Source organism: Coregonus clupeaformis, chromosome 16 (assembly GCF_020615455.1).
Source record: "Coregonus clupeaformis isolate EN_2021a chromosome 16, ASM2061545v1, whole genome shotgun sequence".
Lineage (NCBI taxonomy): Eukaryota > Metazoa > Chordata > Actinopteri > Salmoniformes > Salmonidae > Coregonus > Coregonus clupeaformis.
The window spans coordinates 4,962,312-4,986,948 of record NC_059207.1 but is presented as its reverse complement, the minus strand read 5'-3'; the positions used below and the strand labels follow the sequence as shown (position 1 = coordinate 4,986,948).

The window sequence follows — 24,637 nt, the reverse complement described above, 5'->3', positions numbered from 1 at the left end:
GTCTTTGTCTTTGATCAATTTTGTTTGTTTGCTTTGACAGTTTGTGCTTTTACCAAACCAAACGTAATCCAACCAGACCATGTGATGGTTACTGAGCTGGGAGGCACTGTGACACTGACTTGCTTTTGTCCCAAAGTGTCGGTGACCAGGTTTGATTGGTTCAAGCAGAGTTTTGGACAGAAACCCCTCCTCATGGCGTCATCTCTTTATGTTGGCCAAGACAGTTACAACTTTATCAAGGACTTTACTGAGACCAAACGTTTGGGTGTGAGGAGAGGAGTCTACAGCTGTAACTTGACCATATCCAAGACAGAGCCAGGGGACTCAGCTACATACTATTGTTCCATTACAGCCATCTATGAGGTTACATTTGGAGAGGGAACTGTTTTAATTGTCAAAGGTAACACAATGTCTTTCTTCAATTTCAAATTGTGTGGCCCTGTACGTTGATATGTTCGTACAACTGCTTCATCAAATGCTAGTGATGATTACATGGCTTTTCATGTTTTTCACCCACTTAGTCTTACTTTAGTTACTCACTCTCTTCAGACTCAGAGTCCAACAGCATGTCTGTACTCCAGCAGCCTGTGTCTGAGTCAGTCCAGCCAGGAGACTCTGTGACTCTGAACTGTACAATACACACTGAGACCTGTACAGGAGAACACAGTGTCTATTGGTTCAGACATGGCTCAGGAGAATCCCGTCCAGAAATCATTTACACCCAAGGAAACATTAGTGATCAGTGTGTGAAGATCTCTGAGGCCGGGTCTCATACACAGAGCTGCGTCTACAACCTCCCCAAGAGTTACTTCAGCCTCTCTGATGCTGGGACTTACTACTGTGCTGTGGAGATACTGTTTGGGAACGGGACCAACTGGACATTGACCCTAAGTGATACTGTGGTGGAAATTCAACACCAGGGACACCTTAAGTCAATCTTAAATGAATCACTCTTTATTTGTCAGCTAGCTGGAGAGGTTCCAACAAACTTAATGCATGATAGTGAATGTCTGTCAGAAGCTCAGCTGGGGCAGTCTCAGCAGTTGCCATATATACGGCTATACATTTTTACATTTTTAGTAATTTAGCAGACGCTCTTATCCAGAGCGACTTACAGTTAGTGAGTGCATACATTTTCATACTGGCCCCCCGTGGGAAACGAACACACAACCCTGGCGTTGCAAGCGCCATGCTCTACCAACTGAGCTACAGGGGAACACAGACAAGTTATATTTGCATGATTTAGCATAATTAATTCATCATTACCGGTGGCTCGTACATGTGACTGACCAATTCCTCATGAAGCTCTCTCTCTCTCCAAGTTGAGACCTTGAAACTGAGATACCTTGGTTGTTCCCATAGCAATATTCTGGGCATTACTGCCAAATTGAGGATCAGTGATAGTGAGGATTCCTCCATACACGATCTGTCAGTCACCTGCATGAACCCATCTAGTTGGTTACAAGAAGTAGCATTGATTTTGATACACAAACGTACAATTTCCCTTACATTCCCTCCTCTTTTCACTCTGTGATAATTATCGTAACATTTTAATGTAAGCATTAGATTATAGCTTCTATCAAAGGAGGTTCTATCAAAATATTTATATTAAAGTAAGCGAAATCAACACATAAAACCAGACAATTCATCCTTTCAAACCCTTCACTCTGGGTTTTACAATCTAAAATACACACACGTACACAAGGGGTCTACAGGCTCAGAGGTGACTAAATCTCTCAATGTTTACATAGTTCTTACCACAATCGGGTTGCAGTGATATCTGTTCTGCACCAACTGTCCCCGAGACTAGTCAAAACATAAAACTGTTGTTTAACAAATCCGCTAGAGCCTTCTAAACTTGTACACTAAAAACAACCTTCAATTCTCACTCATCGTCCTTATCTACAGGGGGAAAGGGAAGCTCATCCAGTGTCGGCAGCTCATCAGTCTCACCATCCTCTTGAGGAGCATTAAACATAATGGCTGCCAAAACTTTCCCAGCTAGGGAGGAACAAATAGCCGTACAACATTTTAGTAAGACAATTAGACAGACTAAGCAAGAAACACATGCTGCAGCCCTTTGGGCAATCTGGGATCCCCAACTTCCAAACAGATTTCAACCAAGTTGCAAGCGTCCACTCGGGCTGTGGGGAATTGTTCTTAGCCATAGTGGCAATGTATTCGGCAAGATCGGTAACATTAGAGTTCCTATCTGGGACAAAAGTGCCCCCTAGAGCTAATTTATGCAATTCTTTCAGTTCGTCATTTAACTGTTCCAGGGCATTTTGAGTAGCATTGCCAATTTCCTCTACGTGTTTAGAGGCATCACACATTTGATCTAGGGCACATGCAACTCCATACCCCGGAAAAAACACACCAAAGAACCTGGAGGCAGGTGCCTGAGTGTGAGTGATGTCAGCTAGAGACCTCTTATCTCTCCTCATTCCAGCCAGAAGGTTTGTCATTTCTAAAGAGAGCCTCAGGACTCTTATCATTGTTTGGAACGGTTCTCATACCTGTCACCACAAAGCCAACAGTACAACTACCTCCCCAGTTCAGGGGCAGGCTATAGTAAGCCATTTTTCCACACAACCAATAGGTGCCATTTGGGGCTCCTCTCAAAGGGATAAGAACATTATAGACTGAAATTCCATCAGTAACATTACCAGGTTCCCCAGTGTCGGCATTGTTAACAATTAACTTACAGGTACTGGACCCGTTGTAATACATTGCCCAATTACATTCTAGTTCACCCAAATGATTACCTCCTTCTCCTCTAATACACCAAGGGGCTGTCATCACTCCTGCTACTGAGATGGGTGGGAGTAAAGTATTATCTGGCCTAGCAAACGACGGTGGGCCTATGTGGTTGTATAATGCAGAAAACGTCATGGGGTCAGGGTTACGTGGCATCTCTACTAGGAATGGTAAGTCCATTTGTATAATCAGATTTACCCCTATGGGAACTCTTACAAGTGGTAAACCTGCTCCTACCTTAACTGGCCCCAATCCACACACCCAACACTATTTTTGTCCAGATGTAAGATTAGCAACCATTTCTGCTCTAGAGAGGAACAGATTGTCCTCATGGTTATGAGGGCCCAGCAGGGCTCTCCTTCTCCGATTATCATCGACTTCTGGGCCCCTTTGGCTCGGGACTTATCTCACCCTCTGTCAGGTTTCCAAGAAGAGGACAACCTACTGTTCTTATTAGCACTCCTGTCCTAATGCAGAGGAGGGCCACACTGCAACACCGGAACTGGCGAGGCCTCATCTTCTCCTGAATCAGGAATTTGTCTGCAGTGCAACACGTGGATCCAGGTATCTCTCTCAGCAACCTTCACCGCAGTGGGGGTGGTCAGAAGTACTTGTTACGGCCCTCTCCAACGGGGGTCCTTCCAACTCTTTCTCCTGAAGTCTTTGACCACCACGAAATCACCTGGGCTCAAACAGTGCTCAGCTCCACCTGCCAAGTTCGGCAATGACACCTTCACTCGAGGAAAGAGAGTCTTAAGAACACTGTTAAGGGTGACACAATACTCAACCATGTCTTAAGGGTGACACAATACTCAACCATGTCTTCCTCCATTCCTTGCAGGGACAACCTATTCTGGGCGAAGGGTGTATTCGTCATTCGCATGGGACGGCCAGTCAGCACCTCGTGTGGAGAGAGACCAGTGACTGTATGGGATTTGTACATAGTTTCAGAGTAACATGAGACATCCTCAATAGAATGTTCTGATAATCTAGCAGTCTCGCAGGCGTCAAATGAGCCATTCTTGCCTATGTAATAATTGTGTGCACAGCATGGGGCACATGGACTGTTAGGGGAGACATAGCCACAATATCAGAACATGCCAAAACAGCTTCAGTAGCAGCAGCTACCAATCTCAAACAGGAAATCATTCCCCTGATCACACTATCTAATCGTTTAGAATAATAACCAACAGGTCTATATCCCTCACCATGATACTGTGTCAAAACTGCTAACATAAACCCACTCGTCTCCGAAACAAAGAGATGGAAGGGTTTATTATGGTCTGGCAAACCCAAGCAAGAGGTAGACATTAATGTTTGTTTCAATTTTACCAATGCCATCTCTGCCTCATACGACCAGACCACAACTTCCCTCGCATCCATCTTTCTCCAATAAATACAATCCTGCAGCGGTTGAACTATCTCTGCATAGTCTTTCAACCATGGTTCGACAGTAACCAGCCACACCCAACAAAGACATAATGTGCTGCTTGGTAACAGGTTTAGGCAAAGCCTTAATTGCCTCTAATCTGTCTTTGGAGAGTGCTCGACCCTCAGAAGTAATGTCATGACCCAAATATTTAACGGAGCTCCGGCATAATTCCTTTTTACTCCGGGAAACTTTATGACCATTTTCTGCCCAAAAAATCAACAATGCCCTAGTGTCCTAGTGACATATCTCCTCTGATTGTGAGCAAACCAACAAATCGTCAACATACTGAACCAAAGTACTCCCTCCCGGAGCAACAAAACCCTCTAGGTTTCGAGATATTTCTTGGGCAAAGATCGCCAGTGATTCCATGTAGCCTTGTGGCATCACCGTCCATTTCCATTTAGCCCCAAGAAATGTAACGGGAACCAGTCCTGTGACTCTTCAGCCACAGGGTTGCTAAAGAAAGCATTAGCTAAATCAATTACTGAAAAACAACAACTACCTGGAGGCACCTGGGATAAAATGGTAACAGTGTTAGGCACCAGGGGCGCTCTAGCATGTACAGCATTGTTTACTAGTCTAAGGTCTTGCACAAAACGATAATCACCAGATGGTTTCCTAACAGGTAAAATTGGTTTGTTACATGGCGAAATCATGGAGGGAACCAGAGCGCCTCTTTCAACTAACGCACTATGAACGGGAATGATACTCTTTTCGGCTTCTTTGCTAAGAGCGCACTGAGCTTGGTAAGGTCTGTGGTTGCTTTTTGGAATTACCACAACTGGTGCAGCTCCTTTCAGGCGTCCAATGTCGGTCTTTGATTTAGCCCACAGTTCTTCAGGTATATCTTCTAGCCAATCAATGTATGAATTATCTTGTAATACCACAGGCATGGTTTCAACGGGAATTGGTTATTTTATTGGTGTTGTCATTGCAGTAGCCCAGTATGGGGAATAGAAAGTTGCTGTTGAAGCTGACCACTTTCTTTCCCCTTCCCAGGCCACCCAATCAGTTGCTTCCATCACTTTCTTCATCCAAATACCCACATATTTCAATTGCTTTCCAGGTGCTTTTGATAAGCTACAATGGGGAACAGAGCCAGAGACTTCATACAAACTCATCTTAGTATCCGTCAACAACTCCAGCTGCTACGATGTCTTCTCCTCTGTATATCCCATTCATGGTTATCTCAACTTTCTCTTTTTTTTTGACCATCTCTGTTGGTATTCAGGGTCCTCTTCGCATGAGGGAACAGCAGCAGTACAATGTAGGTATTCAGACACTTCCCAGTTACCATGCAACGGGGAAGAGAGGGATTGCTCTCTCAGCTGTTCCTCAACATATTGATCGTTCAGGTGCCAAGCATTGTAACAGTTCATCAGGCAAGGGAAGATTCCATTTTCTCTCGATCCCAATGACAATCATTCTTCAGTACAGGCAACAGATAAATTCATTTTACACATCAAATCTCTTCCTAATAGATTTACTGGGCAGGCGGAGGAGTACAGGAATCGGTGTCTCCATTTGCCCTCTCCCCACTCCACATTCAGGGGAAAAGTCAAACATTCTTCCGATGGAATTCCAGACGCTCCAACTGTGTGCATTGTTTTTTGAGGGGGTGACAGACAGGGCAGACATTTTCAACAGTGAGACCGCAGCCCCAGTGTCCACCAAAAATGGAATTGTATGTTTATTAACTAAAATATCAATAAAGGGGTTTTGGGTTGACAAGGTGGTCAATTTTAGCATTTGACAGGTTTCTTCTGGTTCTTCATCATTGTCTTCTTCATTAGTTTCTTCTTCTGTTTCTGCCTCATCCTATGGTTGGCAGCCCCATCGTCCACCTCCTCTTCCAAATGGGTTGTTCACCTGCACACCCACAGCGGGGTACGGCCACTCTCCTTGGCCTTCTCCTACTGGGCAGTGTGTTGAAAGATGCCCTACCTTCCCACAGTTGTAGCAGCTCCAGTCTCTCCCTCCATCAGCTCCAGGGCCCACTCCAGGACAATGCCTTGAAAAATGCCCTTGCTTCCCATAGTTGTAGCAACTCCAGTCTCGCCCTCCGTCAGCTCCAGCAGGAGCAGCTCAGCCTCTACCTCTTCCTCTACCTCTTTGGTTTCCACGGTTGCCACCATTTTCTCGATGTCTTCTTCCTCCTCCAGCGTAGCACATCAGCTGTCTTTCTGTCCTTAGTTTAATTTTCCTTCAACTGAGTCCTGGTCAGGCGTCAGGCCTGAGTGTTGGAGGAAGACAGTCTCCATTATTTCCATGTAGTCACTCAATTTTTAATCAGATCCCTGTATGGTGGAATGGCTCTTCTGCCAGTCTGTGCGTTTGGGGAAAGCAGCCTTTATAGCGGTAAAAACTGCATCCAGCTGGTCAACTTCAACTGTATCTGTAGCAGATGAAAGGGGTTGTATCTGTATCTTTGGTGTGTTTCTTTTCAGGACTCATCTCTATGACAACATGTCCAGCAGTCTCTTGTACGGATGCAGGGGTAAGTAGAATTCCTTACATTTTGTACTACCAAAAAAATGTATGAAAATGTTTATAGTGAGTAATAACATATAGTAATATTTCTCCCTCTCCCCTTTATAATTGTTTCTCACAGGCCCAAGATGCAGACAATCTCCATTACGTAGCTCTGAATCTGAGAAACAAGAAGAACAGGTCTGGAAGACAGAGAAGCCAAATGGAGGAACAGACAGTGTATGCTGGGATCAGACAGTAGAACTGGATGAATGAAACAGTCCAATGAATTCGCTTTTTATTAACTCTCACTTTATTAACATTATTAGCTGAATTACTGTAACTAATAATTACTGTAGCTACTTGAATTAAGTACATTGCATCTCTGCCAAACTCATTTTAAATGGACTTGCTTGTGATGAGATGAATAAAGCATTTAACAACAGTCAAGACAAAGGAAGTTGAATGTATTTATTTAGGCCAACATCAGGCATCTTTAAAGGTGCAATATGCAGAAATCGCTACACCATTTTCTGGTTGCTAAAATTCTAACAGTTTGCCTAATTTCTGTTTATGGGATAAAACAAGCAATGCATAGTGTACAGAATCATTGTACCATCTAAACCGCTGTGAAATACATTTTTAATAACTCAAAATATTGTATTTTCAGCTGTTTAAACCTGGTGTACAAAACCGAAAGTAAAAGATGCAAAAACTAAACTTAAGAACGGAAAGCTGAGAAATAGAGCACTTAGAACAGATCTACCGCTTCTTAGACTTGCTGTCAATGAGAATGACAGATCTATAACTCACATTTCCATGTGAATTTGGTCAGGTTGCCCAAAAAGTTACATATTGCTGCTTTAATTTGTTGTGTTAAACCGTTTTTTTCTCTTCTCATGCCACTAACACGCCTTCAAACACAGAGCAACCTATTTACAGTTAGTCTGCGGTCTGTGATGAACACAAGATGAGGATGTATCTGCGCTTTGTTAGGGCCTGCTGGCTTTGTACACAGGACCCTCTGCTCTCTTTCTTTCTCTCTGTTGTTCTCTCTCTCTCTCTCTCTCTCTCTCTCTCTCTCTCTCTCTCTCTCTCTCTCTCTCTCTCTCTCTCTCTCTTTCTCTGTTTCTGTGGTTTTCAGACGGATGTCTCAGAACTCTTAGCTCTCTCATACCGTAGGCTATACTACTTGCTCTTCAAGTTGACCATTTTAACAACAGTAAACCAACTCTTTTGATGAGGCAGCTTATCTATACATAGTCTACTGAAATCTGTGAAAAAACACAATGAGCTATTCATGAGGTCATTTGACCTAGATCTGTAGTTCTTAGTCAAACACAACACAGTTTTAACTGTAGCTCAGTTGGTTGAGCATGGCGTTTGCAACGTCAGGGTTATGGGTTCAATTCCCACGGGGGGCCAGTATTTTTTTATTTAAAATAATAATTATATATATATAAAAATAAAAAAAAGAATAATGTATGCACTCACTAACTGTAAGTCGCTCTGGATAAGAGCGTCTGCTAATGACTTGTAAGAAAAATTTAAGTATTATCATCACCTATAGGCCTAGAGGAATCTGCCTCCTCAATAACAAAATCATGGGAAGGTGTTCTATCCATCCAGCCAATTGAGTGCAAGTCCTGAATTAGAGATAACTAAAATAGTATTACTGTATTGTGTTCGTTAAAAAAAATCCATCTATGTTTTTTTGTGATTTGAAGTGACTGTGTTGTGATAGAAGCCCTAGTGGATGACAGTGTCATTGCATGCATGTTCCCAACAAGGTCACAAGTGTCTTGACGTAAACAACAGTAGCTGTAGTGATAAAGAATAAGGGATGCCAAACTTGAATGATCATTACTAAATTTTTACTAAATATATAAGGATAAGAATGTACCTATATTAAAATATTTGTGTGTCTGATTCAGTCCAGCCACGAGACTCTGTGACTCTGTACAATGTGAAGAAGATTGTCGTACCGGAATAAGGCGTCAACAAAAATGATGCGTCCAGTTCGACCAATCATCTGTAACTCCATTGTTGAAGTGTTGTCTACATAGGTGGACTTTTTCCACTCAAGACAGGTTGTGAAGAGGATGTCAACTTCAAAGAGGATCACACTGTGTCTGATATTTCCACTTCTTGTAGAGATGGGTAAGTCCAACTTTTATATTTCTCTGCTTATGTGATGTCCGCCCTTGATTTTAATGCATGAGATATCATATTTAATACTTTACAGCAACTTTGAATATTATAAGTTGTATTTGGGGTATGTAACAGCAAATGTACTGTATTGTTCATGTTCTTTAATATATGTGGTAGCTGGTACTGAGTCCTCATCCATACGTCAGGACAGTGTTCTCATATCAGCCAACGTTGGAGACGCAGTGATTGTGCACTGCTTCTATGAAGGCCACATGGCCATGCATTTCTCCTGGTACAAGCAACCCTTGGGAGATAAGCTTCAACTCTTATCAACCGTCTATAAGTTTGACAGGAACGCAACATTCTACCATGAGTTTAAGGATAACCCTCGCTTCTCAGTGGAAAATGGCCAAGAAAATAATCACCTAAGGATCTCAGACATGCAGCTCTCTGATTCAGGCACATACTACTGTGGAAGTGCTTATGGCAACAAGGTGGAGTTGGGAGAAGGAGCCATTCTCATAATAAAAGGTACGTTTTTGTCAAACTGAATTTACAGATATGCGGTGTAAATATGGAGTATTATCTTAATCAGATTAGATGTTAATTTAACAAATGTTGAGGTTGAAAACTTTCTACAGTAATATTCTAGCGATTCAATGGGTTTATTGAACTTCTTGTCATGATCAGGGTCCAGAAACATGTCTGTACTCCAGCAGCCTGTGTCTGAGTCAGTCCAGCCAGGAGACTCTGTGACTCTGAACTGTACAATACACACTGAGACCTGTGTAGCAGAATATATTGTCTATTGGTTCAGACACGGCTCAGGAGAATCCCGTCCAGGAATCATTTACACCCATGGAGACAGGAGTGATCAGTGTGAGAAGAGCCCTGAGGCTGGGTCTCCTACACAGAGCTGTGTCTTCAACCTCCCCAAGAGGAACCTCAGCCTCTCTGATGCTGGGACTTACTACTGTGCTGTGGCCTCATGTGGGGAAATACTGTTTGGGAACGGGACCAAGCTGTACCTTCAAGGTAATTCCAATTTAATCTGTAAATATCCCCAACAATACTGTATATTCATGCAAACGGCCTACCTCAAAACGATCCCATACATATGTCTCAACAAGCTATACAATATCACCATTAGCTTTTGATGCCATATTTTATTGTTTGATGATCTTCCTAAGTGCTCATGAATACAATATGAATTCCCTGATATCCTTTCCACAGTTCCAGAGCATGATCCTCCATTTGATCTGAGTCCAACTGTTCTGGCCTTGGTCGTCTCCAACATCGTTCTGGGGATAGTGACCCTTGTACTTGTCTGGGTGCTGTGCAAGACTCAGAACAGAGATAGCAGAGGTATTACTGTATATCTAATGTATCCAATGTATCTAACGTTATAGCTGATGTATCTAATGTTTCATGCATCTCTATGCAATGTACCTTCTGTAAATATCAGTTAAATGACCAAAGTATAAGCATTGTTAATTAACTACATGTGGTTAAAAAGAGATAGATTGTCATAAAAAATATTTCAATCTCTTTGAAGGGAGGACAGATGTCCCAACGTCCCAGGGCAATCAGGTACATTTGTCAACATTTATAAATACAGTATATTTTCAGTTTTTTCAAGAAACTGCTATTTAACTTTCCTTGCAGCTAGTAATCTGCTTATATGTGCTTTTTATGTTATTAAGCTTTTTTGGAAGTAATAGGTCACTGTACTAGATGAAGCCTTCTGATCATTGTGATCGTTGTTAATTTTTCCATGGAACTTCTGCCTGTCACTGTTCCACTGACTCTCAGGTCATTGTAGTGGGTGTACAGTCTGAACAGTCCTGTCTTTTGTGGAGTGTTTTCTTCCACAGGAGAATAGAAACATTATATAGTAGATCATGCTATCATCATAATGTATTTTCTCATGGCTCCACCCCCCTCAGAATCAAGACAGTGACGTGTTGAACTATGCAGCTGTGAGTTTCACCCCCAAGAAGAACTCCTCCTCCTCTAGAAGAGCAAGAGAGAAGACCAGCAGAGAGGATGCAGTGTACTCTGAGGTCAGATACCTGCAGCAGCAGTGAAAGGTATCACCACTGTCACAAAGACTCCAAGAAGAACCATTTAACTATTTGTAGCCTAATGAAACTTTTAGTATCTGAAATTGGTATGGAATTTACAATGCAACAAAGAAACTGTATTTTTAACATTGTCTGTATGTTACATGTATGTAATGATCCTGTAATGCCTTAAATATATTTTCTATGTTTATGTTCTAGGTAGTCTATTTCTATGTCTGGCCGGGTATGATTCCCAATCAGAGGCAGCTGTCGCTCATTGTCTCTGATTGGGGATCATACTTAGGTAGCCTATTGCCTACTGTGTATTGTGGGATCTTGTTCCTGTTTAGACTGGTATTTGTATAGCCTTTTGGACTTCACGTTACGTTGTTTCTTGTTTTGTTTGTATGTTTATTTGGGTGAATAAACATGTGCGCTTTTCACGCTGCACCTTGGTCCGACCCGTCTCTCAACGATCGTGACACCATAACTTTTTACAACAAATAATCTGACAGAGAATCCCATTTTTGCTCTATGACTGTGTGTTTTTAACATAATAAACCATTAATTGATACACTCCGTACATCTCTATTCTCTGTCTACAGTACATCTCTGCTATCACATATACAAATATACAATATGATCAAAGGAATAGCGGTTTAGGTGAATATGTGTCAGGCGAACACCAACCATTATTTAACAATGTTTAGTCTAGTTGAGATACAAATATTTTTTTCAGGGGAGAACATGAGAATCTCTCTGACTCCACATACCGCATAGCTAAACATGTATATGATTTACAATAAATGCTCTCTTTGTAAGAAGTGCAGTGTCGGTTCACACACCTACCAGGAAGGGTGTGATTTGATGCATCTCCCACCAATCAGAGAAAAAAGTTTCCTTTCTGCCTTTCTCTGTAACTGTCACGCAAGAAGCCTACTGATCACAGTACTACACCAGTCCATTTGGTTCAGGGCGAGAGTAACCACTCAGGATGGATTACAAGATGACCCCACTATTCATCTATATGGCGATTCTGCTTCTCACTTGTAAGCACTGTATGTGCAGTCAATTTCTCCTGTGTTTCAGTAGCTATTTACTGTAAGATAACTGGCATTGTCCTCCACCTTGGCTCAACTTATTGACATGGCTTTACTGTAACTCTTATGCAAATTAGGATGTGAATTGATTACATCAATTAGCCAAACATGAGCCCTTTACCTCTGGATGATTTACACCATGGGCAAATATTTCCCTCTCCAACTATGTCCTCTGTCCTGTGTGTTCCAGATGGTAGCATGCATCCCATTGTATCTCAGCCTGTGCTGACAGAATCGGTGCCCCTAGGGGGATCTGTGACTCTGGAGTGCTTCTCCACTGTAGACTCAGTGTTATCCTGGATAGGGCTGAAACACACACCAGGACATGGACTTGTACTCATTGTAACAACCTACTATGAAAAAGTGCAATTCCAGGGAGATTTTGAAAATATGTCTCATTTTGAGCTGCAAATGATGATTTTTGTTTTAATTTGACCCAATGGAATGTTGCCCATACTGATGTTGGATCGTATCATTGTGGAATATTCTGGTATAATGAATACTATTTTGGAGATCGTGCATATCTCATGATTCAAGATCAGTGAAGAAAGAGAAAGTTTAGTAGGAATCTATGTTTCCAATTTCAATTTCTGATTTTCTTCCATCAGAATATCAAGATGTTGTGTGGTTCTCTTTAGCCAATCAATCAACTCAAGTGATTCGGAACCAGGCTGGACATTGAAGGAAAGACATTCTAAGAGCTGATTATTTTTTTTTAAATAATGTTTTACACATTTTGAAAAGTATGTATTCTCCTCACACGGGGCACCAAATGTAGGTACAGCTATTATACATGTAAATGAATGTGCAGGGTTTTCTGATCAGCAAACTTCTCTCTTTCTTTATTTTTGAATCTGAACATGGACACACAAAAATGCTGCTGCACTGAGCTTCTCAATGAACAGATCAGTGTGGAAGAGGGAGAGGGCAGGATGGACACATTTCTGAGACACGTTGTGTAAGCTCCCATGAAGCAACGGCCGTGAAATAATCCCAGTCTTGCTTGAGTATGTTAAAATATCATACTGTATCTAATTCTTAATTGTATCAGTATTGAATTGAGTTTTACATTTTCAATAAAGATTAATGTATTTATTGAAAATCTGAACAGAAATATAAAAAAAGTATTACAAGCTAATCTGCATCATCAACATGTGGGCATTTTACCTTGACATTATGCATTTAAACTGATGAGCACTGAAACATTTGAACAGACAATAAACCACATTTGGGTTTGAAACAGCTGAAGGATTGAGAAACTGAATCATTGAATTGATCTATTTCCTGATGAGGTAGATGATGAAGATGATGGTTAGACAGCAGAGGAGGGCTCCAGTTCTTATGATAGAGAGGAGGACAAGGATCCTCATATCTGCTTCAGTCGCCGCTTGAATGTCACTACCTAAAATAATTAAACCTTTTATATTTCCCATTTTATAGTATTGACAAAAGTAAGGAGAAGCAAGAGAGAGAGCGAGAGAGAGAGATATATATATTTCGTGGTATATATTTTTTCACTTTTACTTACTTAGCTAGAATCAAAGGCACTTAGCCAGTTTAGCCTACTCAAACACCCGGCCCAAACCGAGAGGGATGCTATTTGAAAAGAGGAGAGTGCGTAGATAGATGAGAGAAGGAATGATATATACAACGAGCTGTTTGTATGTGGCTGCTATGAAAGTGAACTGTGTTTGCGTGCAATCAGGGGTGTATTCAATGCACCTATTCTGTTGAAAAACTTTCTTAAAACGGAAGCAAACGCAACGAAATGGGGACAAACACACACTACCGGTCAAAAGTTTTAGAACACCTACCCATTCAAGGGTTTTTCATTATTTTTACTTTTTTCTACGTTGTAGAATAATAGTGAAGACATCAAAACTATGCAATAACACATAGGGAATCATCTAGCAACCAATTTATTTTTAAACAAATCAAAATATATGTTATGTTTGAGATACTTCAAATAGCCACCCTTTGCCTTGATGACAGCTTTGCACACTCTTGGCATTCGCTCAACCAGCTTCATGAGGTAGTCACCAGGAATGCATTTAAATTAACAGGTGTGCCTCTTAAAAGTTAATTTGTGGAATTTCTTTCCTTCTTAATGTGTTTGAGACAATCAGTTGTGTTGTGACAAGGGGGTAACAGAAGATAGCCCTATTTGATAAAAGACCAAGTCCATATTATGGCAAGAACAGCTCAAATAAGCAAAGAGAAACAACAGTCCATCATTACTTTAAGACATGAAGGTCAGTCAATACAGAACATTTCAAGAACTTCAAAAGTTTCTTCAAGTGCAGTCACAAAAACCACCAAGCGCTATAATGAAACTGGCTCTCATGAGGACCGCCACAGGAAAGGAAGACCCAGAGGTATCTCTGCTGCAGAGGATAAGTTCATTAGAGTTACAAGCCTCAGAAATTGCAGCCCAAATAAATGCTTCACAGAGTTCAAGAAAAAGACATATCTCAACATCAACTGTTCAGAGGAGACTGTGTGAATTAGACCTTCATGGTCGAATTGCTGCAAAGAAACCACTACTAAAGGACACCAATAAGAAGAACAGACTTGATTGGGCCAAGAAACACGAGCAATGGACATTAGACCGGTGGAAATGTGTCCTTTGGTTTGGAGTCCAAATTGAAGATTTTTGGCTCCTACCGCCGTGTCTTTGTGAGATGTGGTGTGGGTGAACGGATGATCTCTGCATGTGTATTTCCCACCGTAAAGCATGCAGGAGGAGGTGTTATGGTGTGGGGATGCTTTGCTGGTGACACTGTCTATGATTTATTTAGAATTCAATGCACACTTAACCAGCATGGCTACCACAGCATTCTGAAGCGATACGCCATCCGATCTGGTTTGGGTTTAGTGGGACTATAATTTGTTTTTCAACAGGACAATGACCCAACACATCTCCAGTCTGTTTAAGGGCTAATCTACCAGGAAGGAGAGTGATGGAGTGCTGCATCAGATGACCTGGCCTCCCAATCCCCCGACCTCAACCAAATTGAGATGGTTTGGGATGAGTCGGACCGCAGAGTGAAGGAAAAGCAGCCAACAAGTGCTCAGCATATGTGGGAACTCCTTCAAGACTGTTGGAAAAGCATTCCAGGTGAAGCTGGTTGAGAGAATGCCAAGAGTGTGCAAAGCTGTCATCAAGGCAAATTGTGGCTATTTGAAGAATCTTTAATATAAAATATATTTTGATTTGTTTAACATTTGTTTGGTTACTACATGATTCCATATTTGTTATTTCATAGTTTTGATGTCTTCACTATTATTCTACAATGTAGAATAAAGAAAAACCTTTGAATGAGTAGGTGTTCTAAAACTTTTGACTGGTTGTGTCCCTGAATTGGTCCATTAGAAACTCTTGTTTGCAACTGTTGGACTAATGATTACACCCTAGATCAGCTAGATGCAGGCAAGAGTGTGCAAGGCGGTATTGAATGTGTCACTGTCTGTCACCTTGATTACTCAAAGTTCTCTCGACCTGTATACCTACATTGCAAACTTTCATTCATAGGCTAGGTTGTAGCAACTTCATGATGGGTACAAGGAAAATTGGAGTCTCATGTAGTAGACTAAACCTATCAATCTTACATTGAGCTGGGTGAATGGAATATGAATGACAGTCATATAATATGCTGTAATAGAAATAAGGCCATGTTCATTAAAAATTATCATCCTCCCTCATCTTAAACGGCACTGACCGCCACTTGTGTATACTAGTCATTCTGTCTGTCAGATTAGAGTGAGAGGCAAGGGGATTGGCTGTGTTACATGGCTGGAATGATGGTCCCTAGGCCTGATTGGCTGTTTTGAGACCAGCAGAGAGAAGGAAGAGGACAGCCTACTCTATCATCAGTCCTGCTTCTAACAGTGAACTCTGAAGTTAATAAAGTCATGAATAATCAGATGATGATTAACATTCTTATATGTTTCAGATTTTTACACTGTATCTAAACTTATATGTACATCAATTAACAATCTTTTAAAGTGAAATGAAATAGAACAGTAGCCACTAGATGTGGTTGTAATGAATAGAGCGGTTTCAGTTTTCTTCTTTCAAATGTGGCTCTATCTTTGAAATGGTTAAACTACAAAATATTAAGACCCCATCACTGACAGATAATACTCTCAGGAACACATATGTGTCTTCTTTTTCCCTCTACATTTCCCAGATGCTAGAACAGAGTGGACAAGACCAGGCACTAACTCAGACTGGGGGAAAAATAACATAATCAATATCATACAACATTATTGCCTGGTGATCATTTGAACTTCCAAATACCTTTCTGATGCATTTCAGTCACTTCAAACCATACTTCATTCAGATTGAAAAAACTGTCAAAAGTACTGATTTGTAATAGACTGTCATAGCTCCAATTCTAAAAGTAAACATTGGCCTTTGATTACATAAGATTTTTTACATGGTGGGGTTGCGAAAAATGTTTGATATCAAAATGGGGTGGCGGGCAAAAAAGTTTGGGAACCCCTGGGTTAGTATCTCTGACACCCAGACAGATATGCATGCTATGATCATGAGCTAAAAACAAGTATGGGTAGCTGCAGCCCAATATGGCGACAGGAGTATGGGCGAGTGGGTGTGTCGAAACGAGTGTGTGTATGGAAAGCGAATCAGTGCACCGGTGTTGTATCGACCTGACTGCTGACCTGAGGTGCTGGGCAGTTATATCACGGTTGTGTCGCCAGCGGTAGCTAACATGGTCATGTTTTACCATCACATTATTTTATTTCAAGTAGGATAGCAGCATACACAATAACTATTATTGATAACCATCTAGATGTCACCTTGATACATACATACAGTCTACTACTCAATGGGGAGCGCATGAACAGCAACAACACCGGGACACACTGCCCTTTGCTCCCGTTTGCCAAGCACTAATGTCCGGCAACGGCGTGGGAAGTAGCTACCTACTGTAGTAGCCAATATCAGGGTGACAGTCACAGTAAGCACACACATACAACACATTAAGTAACAGTACACCCATCATCAGTACTTTTAATAACAAATAAACAATCGTCAGTTTTATAGCTCAAAAAGTACAATTACTGTTTAAAACTAACAGTGAAACACGACTCAGAGTCATGGTCTTGCTTCAAAACAGACGTCCAAACTTCCGCGGTATGGTAGCTCAACGTATGGTAGCTGCGTGGTAAGAAACTGAAAAAAATAAACACAACGTTCAATCAAAACAGTCTAACCTATAGCAGAGAGCTTTCGACACACCAACTAGATTCCACATTCCCACTACTTTCCTTTCGACACACCCACTCTGCCATTCTCCAGTCACCATATTGGACTGCAGCTACCCCCTTCTCGCAAAAACGCCTGTCTCTGAAAAGACTTGTCTACCTTTGTAGCTGTATCTACAGTCAGGCAAGGGTTAGGGTTTGGGTTAGGCTAGGGTTACGGCTAGGACTAGGGTTAGGGCTGAGGTTAGGGATAGGGTTAGAGTTAGGGTAGGGCTGGGGTTAAGGGTTAGGGCTGGTAGATAGTTAGTTTGACCACAAGGGTGAAGCCTTGTGGTCATCTATGAACCCCACCAAACCCAAACACCTATATCAGTTGATGGGTTCTGAATTATAAACTAGAAATATCCTTAATCATGTCACAGAGGGAGAGAGAGGAATGCAGGACGTGTAAGTACTGGCAAAACATCGTATTGTTAAATATCAAGTATCCTATGGAAATGAGGAGTGCCATAGTCTGGTTTCTAAACCAGAATGTAAGGGTTATCTGTAGGAGGAATGTATATGGTGGAGGCAATTAAGTACTGAGTAAAATAAAGACAATCACATGATTACAGTCACTGATGAGTGTGGAGAGCTGTGGATTAGTGAGGAATGGGGTCAAGGTCAGGTCAGGTCACGTTAAGGGAGAAGGAGCAGTTTATTGCCCGCGTTACTTCACTTCCTGCCTATCAATAAACATGTCATGTTTAGAGGGAAGGGAGGATACTTCACCCAAATTGGGGTATATACTTGTGCTGGTGGAAACATGTATTTGTCTTATAGAGCTGTGTGACCCAGTGGGTGAATAAACTTGGTTGAGCTTTACTAATCGTCCGTGAGTTTTACTCGGTTTGTTTAGAACCTAACACAGTTGTTCCCAAAAATGTTTGGCCTGCGACCCGATTTTGATATCCAACATTTTTCGAGACCCCACCATGTAAAAAGAGTGATGTATGAAAAATGTATGCACTCCCTAACTGTAAGTCGCACTGGATAAGAGCGTCTGCTAAATGACTAAAATATAATGTAAATGTTATCAACGGCCAATGTTTACTTTTTAATTGGTGATATGACAGTCTGTAAATAGACATTGTGGTCCAAAACCAACTACCACGCCCCCTACCAATGAAATCCCTTTTGATCTCAGAGTGAATAACATTTACATTTTAGTCATTTAGCAGGCGCTCTTATCCAGAGCCACTTACAGGTAGGGAGTGCATAAATAATTTTTATACATACTTGCCCCCCGTGGGAACCGAACCCACAACCCTGCCGTTGCAAATACCATGCTCTACCAACTGAGCTACATCCATGCCGGCCATTCCCTCCCCTACCCTGGACCAATTGTGCACCGGGATTCGAACCAGGATCTCTAGTGGCAGTGCCTTAGACCACTGCGCAACTCGGGAGGTTAATAAAGCAGTGTTCTCTAATTCACAACCAGACAGATCAGAAAAGATCTAAAACAGAATGGCCAGAACCTTCCTACCAGCACTACTGCTCTATGGATTGAGTAAGTAAGCTACTGTTAATTCTAACATGGAGACAGAGTAAGACTGACTGCATCAGTCAAGTATAAACAGAATGTTCAGTGCAGCATTTCTTCCTGATTTCTAACATGTACATGTGATATCAACAATTATATTCATTAACATAGGACTTTGTTCTTTGTATTTCAGGTTTGGTCTCTGTTTCGGTTTCTCAGTCTCAGACTATGGAGGTCCGTACTGGGGATACCATCACCTTGCAGCGCTCCAATGTTACAACGGCTGTGGGACACATAGCATGGTCAACGGATCAGAGCCTGTCTGTATCTCATCTATGTACGGCTTTAATTCAACAGCTGATCTCCACAATGGTTTTCAAAGGAGCCATTTGGAAATGTTCAGCACCAACACCACTATCTTTCTTAAAATCACAAAAGTGGAAATAGCTGACTGTGGCCTGTATTTCTGTGGATTGTATCCACATAGCCACATGTTCTTTGTCAACGCAACAGTTCTAAAAATTCAAGGTACGTTATCAACTATTTATCTGGCTTTTGATACATTTGAAAATGTTTATCAACCTATTCAGGAGTTATCATGAAACACAGGCAAACCATTGATGGACATGTTTTTTTATCATTACAATTTGGAGACAAAATAAGTATTTATTCTTACTAATCTCAATGTTATAGGGCACAACGGAGGTGAGGAAATACCATCCAAAAATATTGAGTTCGTCTTTCTTTCTCATGTAGATAAAACATAATAATAATTAAGCAAAATGTTTAGGTTTGTCATTAAAGGACCACCTAGTGATTTAATAAAATGTAATCTAATAGGACATTGTAATGGAACTATCAGTCTAGCAGGAGAGGATGATGATGGAACCATGTACCTCCTTCCCCTGGTTGTGAACCTGGATGTTGTGACTGCTGTTCTACTGATCCTCATCCTGGTCCTCAAGATCAGACGAGACGCAAACAGACACAACACAGGTAGGAGCCCATTTCATGATAATGTGGGACCTGTGAACTACACCTTTAATGTGGATGTTTTTCCCGTGACATACTGTACACTGACGATCAGAAGAGTCAGTGAGTACACTAGAATGGAATGATCCATTAATCCATTCTCTTGTCTCTCTTTTATATCATATTCAGGACCTGATTCTCAAAGACAACAACAAAATGATCAGGTAAATACTGCATGATTAAATACTGAATTATAAGCAATTCAGAAACAGTGAAAATTACAACTGTAGTCTATGTCATTGTGTTTGCAAATCCAGATGCATTGAATTATTCCGCCCTGAATTTCACCTCCAAGAAGAGGAAGATGGAGAGGAGAAGAGAGAAGGAGCTGGACCCCCATGTAGTGTATGCTGCTACAAGATGACAAAGTGCCATATCTTTGAATGCAAGTTTAAATCCTTCTATATTGTATGTGTAGTTAAAATAAATGTTTAGAAAAGTAAATCAGTAAATATCTCTGTAGTGTTTGTGAGTTGTACCTCAGGGCCACTGTAGCTCTCTCCAACTTGGTTAGGCAACAAAGCTCAGTGGTACAGGGTGTGGGTAGTCCCCTGTAGCTCAGTTGGTAGAGCAAGGCGCTTGCAACGCCAGGGTTGTGGGTTCGTTTCCCACGGGAGGCCAGTATGAAAAATGTATGCACGCACTAACTGTAAGTTGCTCTGGATAACATTTTAGAGAGGAAGGGTTAGAAGTCAAAACACAACTGTTTAATGGTTGCAGAGGAGCAGTTGCCTCACTTAACTTAGATGTCTGTTGTGTGTGTTAGTGATTTAAAAAATATATTTTTATAGGGTGACCCTGAGGGGCAAAGTACCCAGCAGTAGACAATTGCATTATACTGATCACTTATAAAGACAAATAAAGAGATCAATCAAAATGACCTTTGTCGTGATGTTATTTGCCCCTTAGTATTTCCTGTCTTGGCTTTGCACTGATCACAGCCCCCTATTCTGAGAAGCACCTTATAAGGAGAATAGGACTGGGGTTTGAGGTAGAGGAGGGGCCAGTGAGGGTACGCATCACTTCCTGTGGTGTGAGTGACAGGAAGGATCAGCTCAGTGTAGAGTGAGACCTGCTGAGGTGAACATCACTGGGTCTCTCATAGACTAACACTGGGGGATGAAATGTCCCTTATGCTCTCTCTCTCTCGCCCGATTTTCAGTCCACCTGCCATTAGATAGAATTGGCAAAATATTAGTGTGTAAGAGTAAATGCCTGGGTTATTTGAGGGCGTCTGGGGTGGGGTGGGGGGGCTCTTTACACACGTCTCTTCATTTGTTCATTTGGACGGTAAACACCAGACCCCTGCCGCTCAGTTAGATGTGCAAAGTATGTCAAGAATATAAACAAGCTAAAAGCATTTTCCAAACCCTAAACTGTGCAGGGTTTCTTAAACTATGTATCCTGAGTTATGAGAATACATCTGTAATCACAAACTATTTCTTCTTACTTTGGGTTGTTGGAGGTCGATTTTGGTCACGGGAGGACAGTCAATTTCTTATTTGGGTCTCGAGTTGAAAACGTTTAAGGACCCTACAGTATTCAACAACAGGACAAAGTGCAGATAAAGATTGAGTGTCATCTCAATAGTTTTGTCAACTCTTCCTTCATGGAAAAAAAGAAGGTATTGGTATCAAAAAAAGGTTTGAAATTAGGCCAACAAAAACATATATTATTCAATGCTATTGCGGTTACAACTAGTATTAGTATTTAATGTTGGAGGCTTATGATGCAGCTTTTATGCAGTGGTTGGTCAATTTACATTATGGATAACTTTAACCCTTGGGCTTGGCTGTGTTGGGGTCGGTAGTATAAGCAGCACTAGAGATCCTTCACTGTTTCCTGTCCAAACATCAAAAGAGAAATCATTTCAGTAAATGTTTCATTTCTCTCAAAAAAGAAGCAACCATATCAAGCCAATATTTGATTGCCTTGATCCAGTAACTCTGACTTGATTTATAATGTCTTCTTAAAAAAGCAATTCCCGGGAAGCTCAAACTATGGTAAGCTAGAGGACACACATCTAAGATTATAGTCAGCCAATAAAATCTCTTGTTTCAGTGTTCCCTCCTACAGTATGACGGCTACATGTAAAGTGTCATCATATATAAGGTGCCGATAAGGTATCACACGTTCAGACCCACACACTATACAGTACAGAAGGGACTAATGTTACAATGATGAATAGAGAAGTACTTTTGTTTTACATCAACTTGTGTAAGTGTAAGATATTTTAATTGAGTTCCTTTTTAATCATTTGTAGTATGTAGTTTGAATATGATAAGTGAAGTGGATGTTCTGTCTGTTATGGGTAGAAATGGTTTATCCATGTCTTTGTCTTTGATCCATTTTATTTGTTTGCTTTGACAGTTTGTGCTTTTACCAAACCAAACGTAATCCAACCAGACCCTGTGATGGTTACTGAGCTGGGAGGCACCGTGACTCTCACTTGCCTTTGTCCAGATAAGTCAGTGACCAGATTTCATTGGTTCAAGCAGAGTTTTGGACAGAAACCCCTCCTCGTGTCGTTATCTTTTTATGTTGGCCAAGACAGTTATTATTCCAACAACTTTATCAAGGACTTTACTGACACCAAACGTTTGGGTGTGAGGAGAGGAGTCTACAGCTGTAACTTGACCATATCCAAGACAGAGCCAGGGGACTCAGCTACATACTATTGTTCCATTACAGCCATCTATGAGCAAATATTTGGAGAGGGAACTGTTTTAATTGTCAAAGGTAACACAATGTCTTTCTTCAATTTCAAATTGTGTGGCCCTGTATGTTGATATGTTCGTTCAACTGCTTCATCAAATGCTAGTGATGAATACATGTCTTTTCATGCTCTTCACCAAAACACCTTAGATTTACTTTAGTTACTCACTTTCTTCAGGTTCAGAGTCCAACAGCATGTCTGTGCTCCAGCAGCCTGTGTCTGAGTCAGTCCAGCCAGGAGACTCTGTGACTCTGAACTGTACAATACACACTGAGACCTGTGTAGGAGAACACAGTGTCTATTGGTTCAGACATGGCTCAGGAGAATCCCATCCAGGAATCTTTTACACCGATGGAGACAGGCGTGATCAGTGTGAGAAAAGCCCTGAGGCTGGGTCTCCTACACAGAGCTGTGTCTACAACCTCCCCAAGAGGAACGTCAGCCTCTCTGATGCTGGGACTTATTACTGTGCTGTGGCCTCATGTTGGGAGATACTATTTGGGAACGGGACCAAGCTGGACATTCAAGGTAAATCCCATTTAATCTGTAAATATCCCCAACAATACTGTATTTTTATGCAAATGGCCTACCTCCAAATGATCATATACATTTGTCTCAACAAGCTATACAATATCACATTTAGCATTTGATGCCATATTTTATTGTTTGATGATCTTCCTAAGCGCTCATGAATACAATATGAATTCCCTGATATCCTTTCCACAGTTTCAGAGCATGATTTTCCATTTGATCTGAGTCCTACTGTTCTGGCCTTGGTCGTCTCCAACATCGTTCTGGGGATAGTGACCCTTCTACTTGTCTGGGCGCTGTGCAAGACTCGGAACAGAGATAGCAGAGGTATTACTGTATATCTAATGCATCCAATGTATCTAACGTTATGCTGATGTATCTAATGTTTCATGCAATGTACCTTCTGTAAATATCAGTTAAATGACCAAAGTATAAGCATTGTTAATTAACTACAGGAGGTTAAAAAGAGATAGATTGTCATAAAAAATAATAGGTGGCCTTCCTCTATTTCAATCTCTTTGAAGGGAGGACAGATGTCCCAACATCCCAGGGCAATCAGGTACATTTGTCAACATTTATAAACATAGTATATTTTCAGTTTTTACAAGAAACTGCCATTTACCTTTCCTTACGGCTAGTATTCAGCTGTTTGTGCTTTATATGTTATGAAGCTTTATTGGAAGTAATAGGTCACTCTACTAGATGAAGCCTTCTGATCTTTGTGATCGTTGTTAATTTTTCCATGGAACTTCTGTCTGTCCCTGTTCCACTGACTGTCAGGTCATTGTAGTGGGTGTACAGTCTGAACAGTCCTGTCTTTTGTAGAGTGTTTTCTTCCACAGGAGAATAGAAACATTATATAGTAGATCATGATATCATCATAATGTATTTTCTCATGGCTCCACCCCCCTCAGAATCAAGACAGTGATGTGTTGAACTATGCAGCTGTGAGTTTCACCCCCAAGAAGAACTCCTCCTCCTCTAGAAGAGCAAGAGAGAAGACCAGCAGAGAGGATGCAGTGTACTCTGAGGTCAGATACCTGCAGCAGCAGTGAAAGATATCACCACTGTCACAAAGACATCAAGAATAACTTTTTTTAAAACTATTTGTAGCCTAATGAATAAGCTTTTAGTAATTGAAATTAGTATGGAATTTACAATGCAACAAAAAAAATGTAATTTTAACATTGTCTGTATGTTAGATGTACAGTGGGGGAAAAAAGTATTTAGTCAGCCACCAATTGTGCAAGTTCTCCCACTTAAAAAGATGAGAGAGGCCCGTAATTTTCATCATAGGTACACGTCAACTATGACAGAAAAATCCAGAAAATCACATTGTAGGATTTTTTATGAATTTATTAGCAAATTATGGTGGAAAATAAGTATTTGGTCACCTACAAACAAGCAAGATTTCTGGCTCTCAGAGACCTGTAACTTCTTCTTTAAGAGGCTCCTCTGTCCTTCACTCGTTACCTGTATTAATGGCACCTGTTTGAACTTGTTATCAGTATAAAAGACATCTGTCCACAACCTCAAACAGTCACACTCCAAACTCCACTATGGCCAAGACCAAAGAGCTGTCAAAGGACACCAGAAACAAAATTGTAGACCTGCACCAGGCTGGGAAGACTG

At 41.1% G+C, this 24,637-nt stretch overlaps 1 protein-coding gene across 1 annotated transcript; it reads left to right on the top strand.

Annotated features, from left to right (window-relative positions):
- The first annotated feature begins 245 nt into the window (after positions 1–245).
- Positions 246–24,208, top strand: LOC121562874. The gene is made up of 5 exons (XM_045225594.1): positions 246–400; positions 22,652–23,002; positions 23,201–23,332; positions 23,530–23,564; positions 23,920–24,208. The coding sequence occupies exons 2-5, from the start codon at positions 22,669–22,671 to the stop codon at positions 24,058–24,060; spliced, it is 642 nt and encodes a 213-aa protein (XP_045081529.1). The 5' UTR covers positions 246–400; positions 22,652–22,668; the 3' UTR covers positions 24,061–24,208.
- Positions 24,209–24,637: the final 429 nt, after the last annotated feature.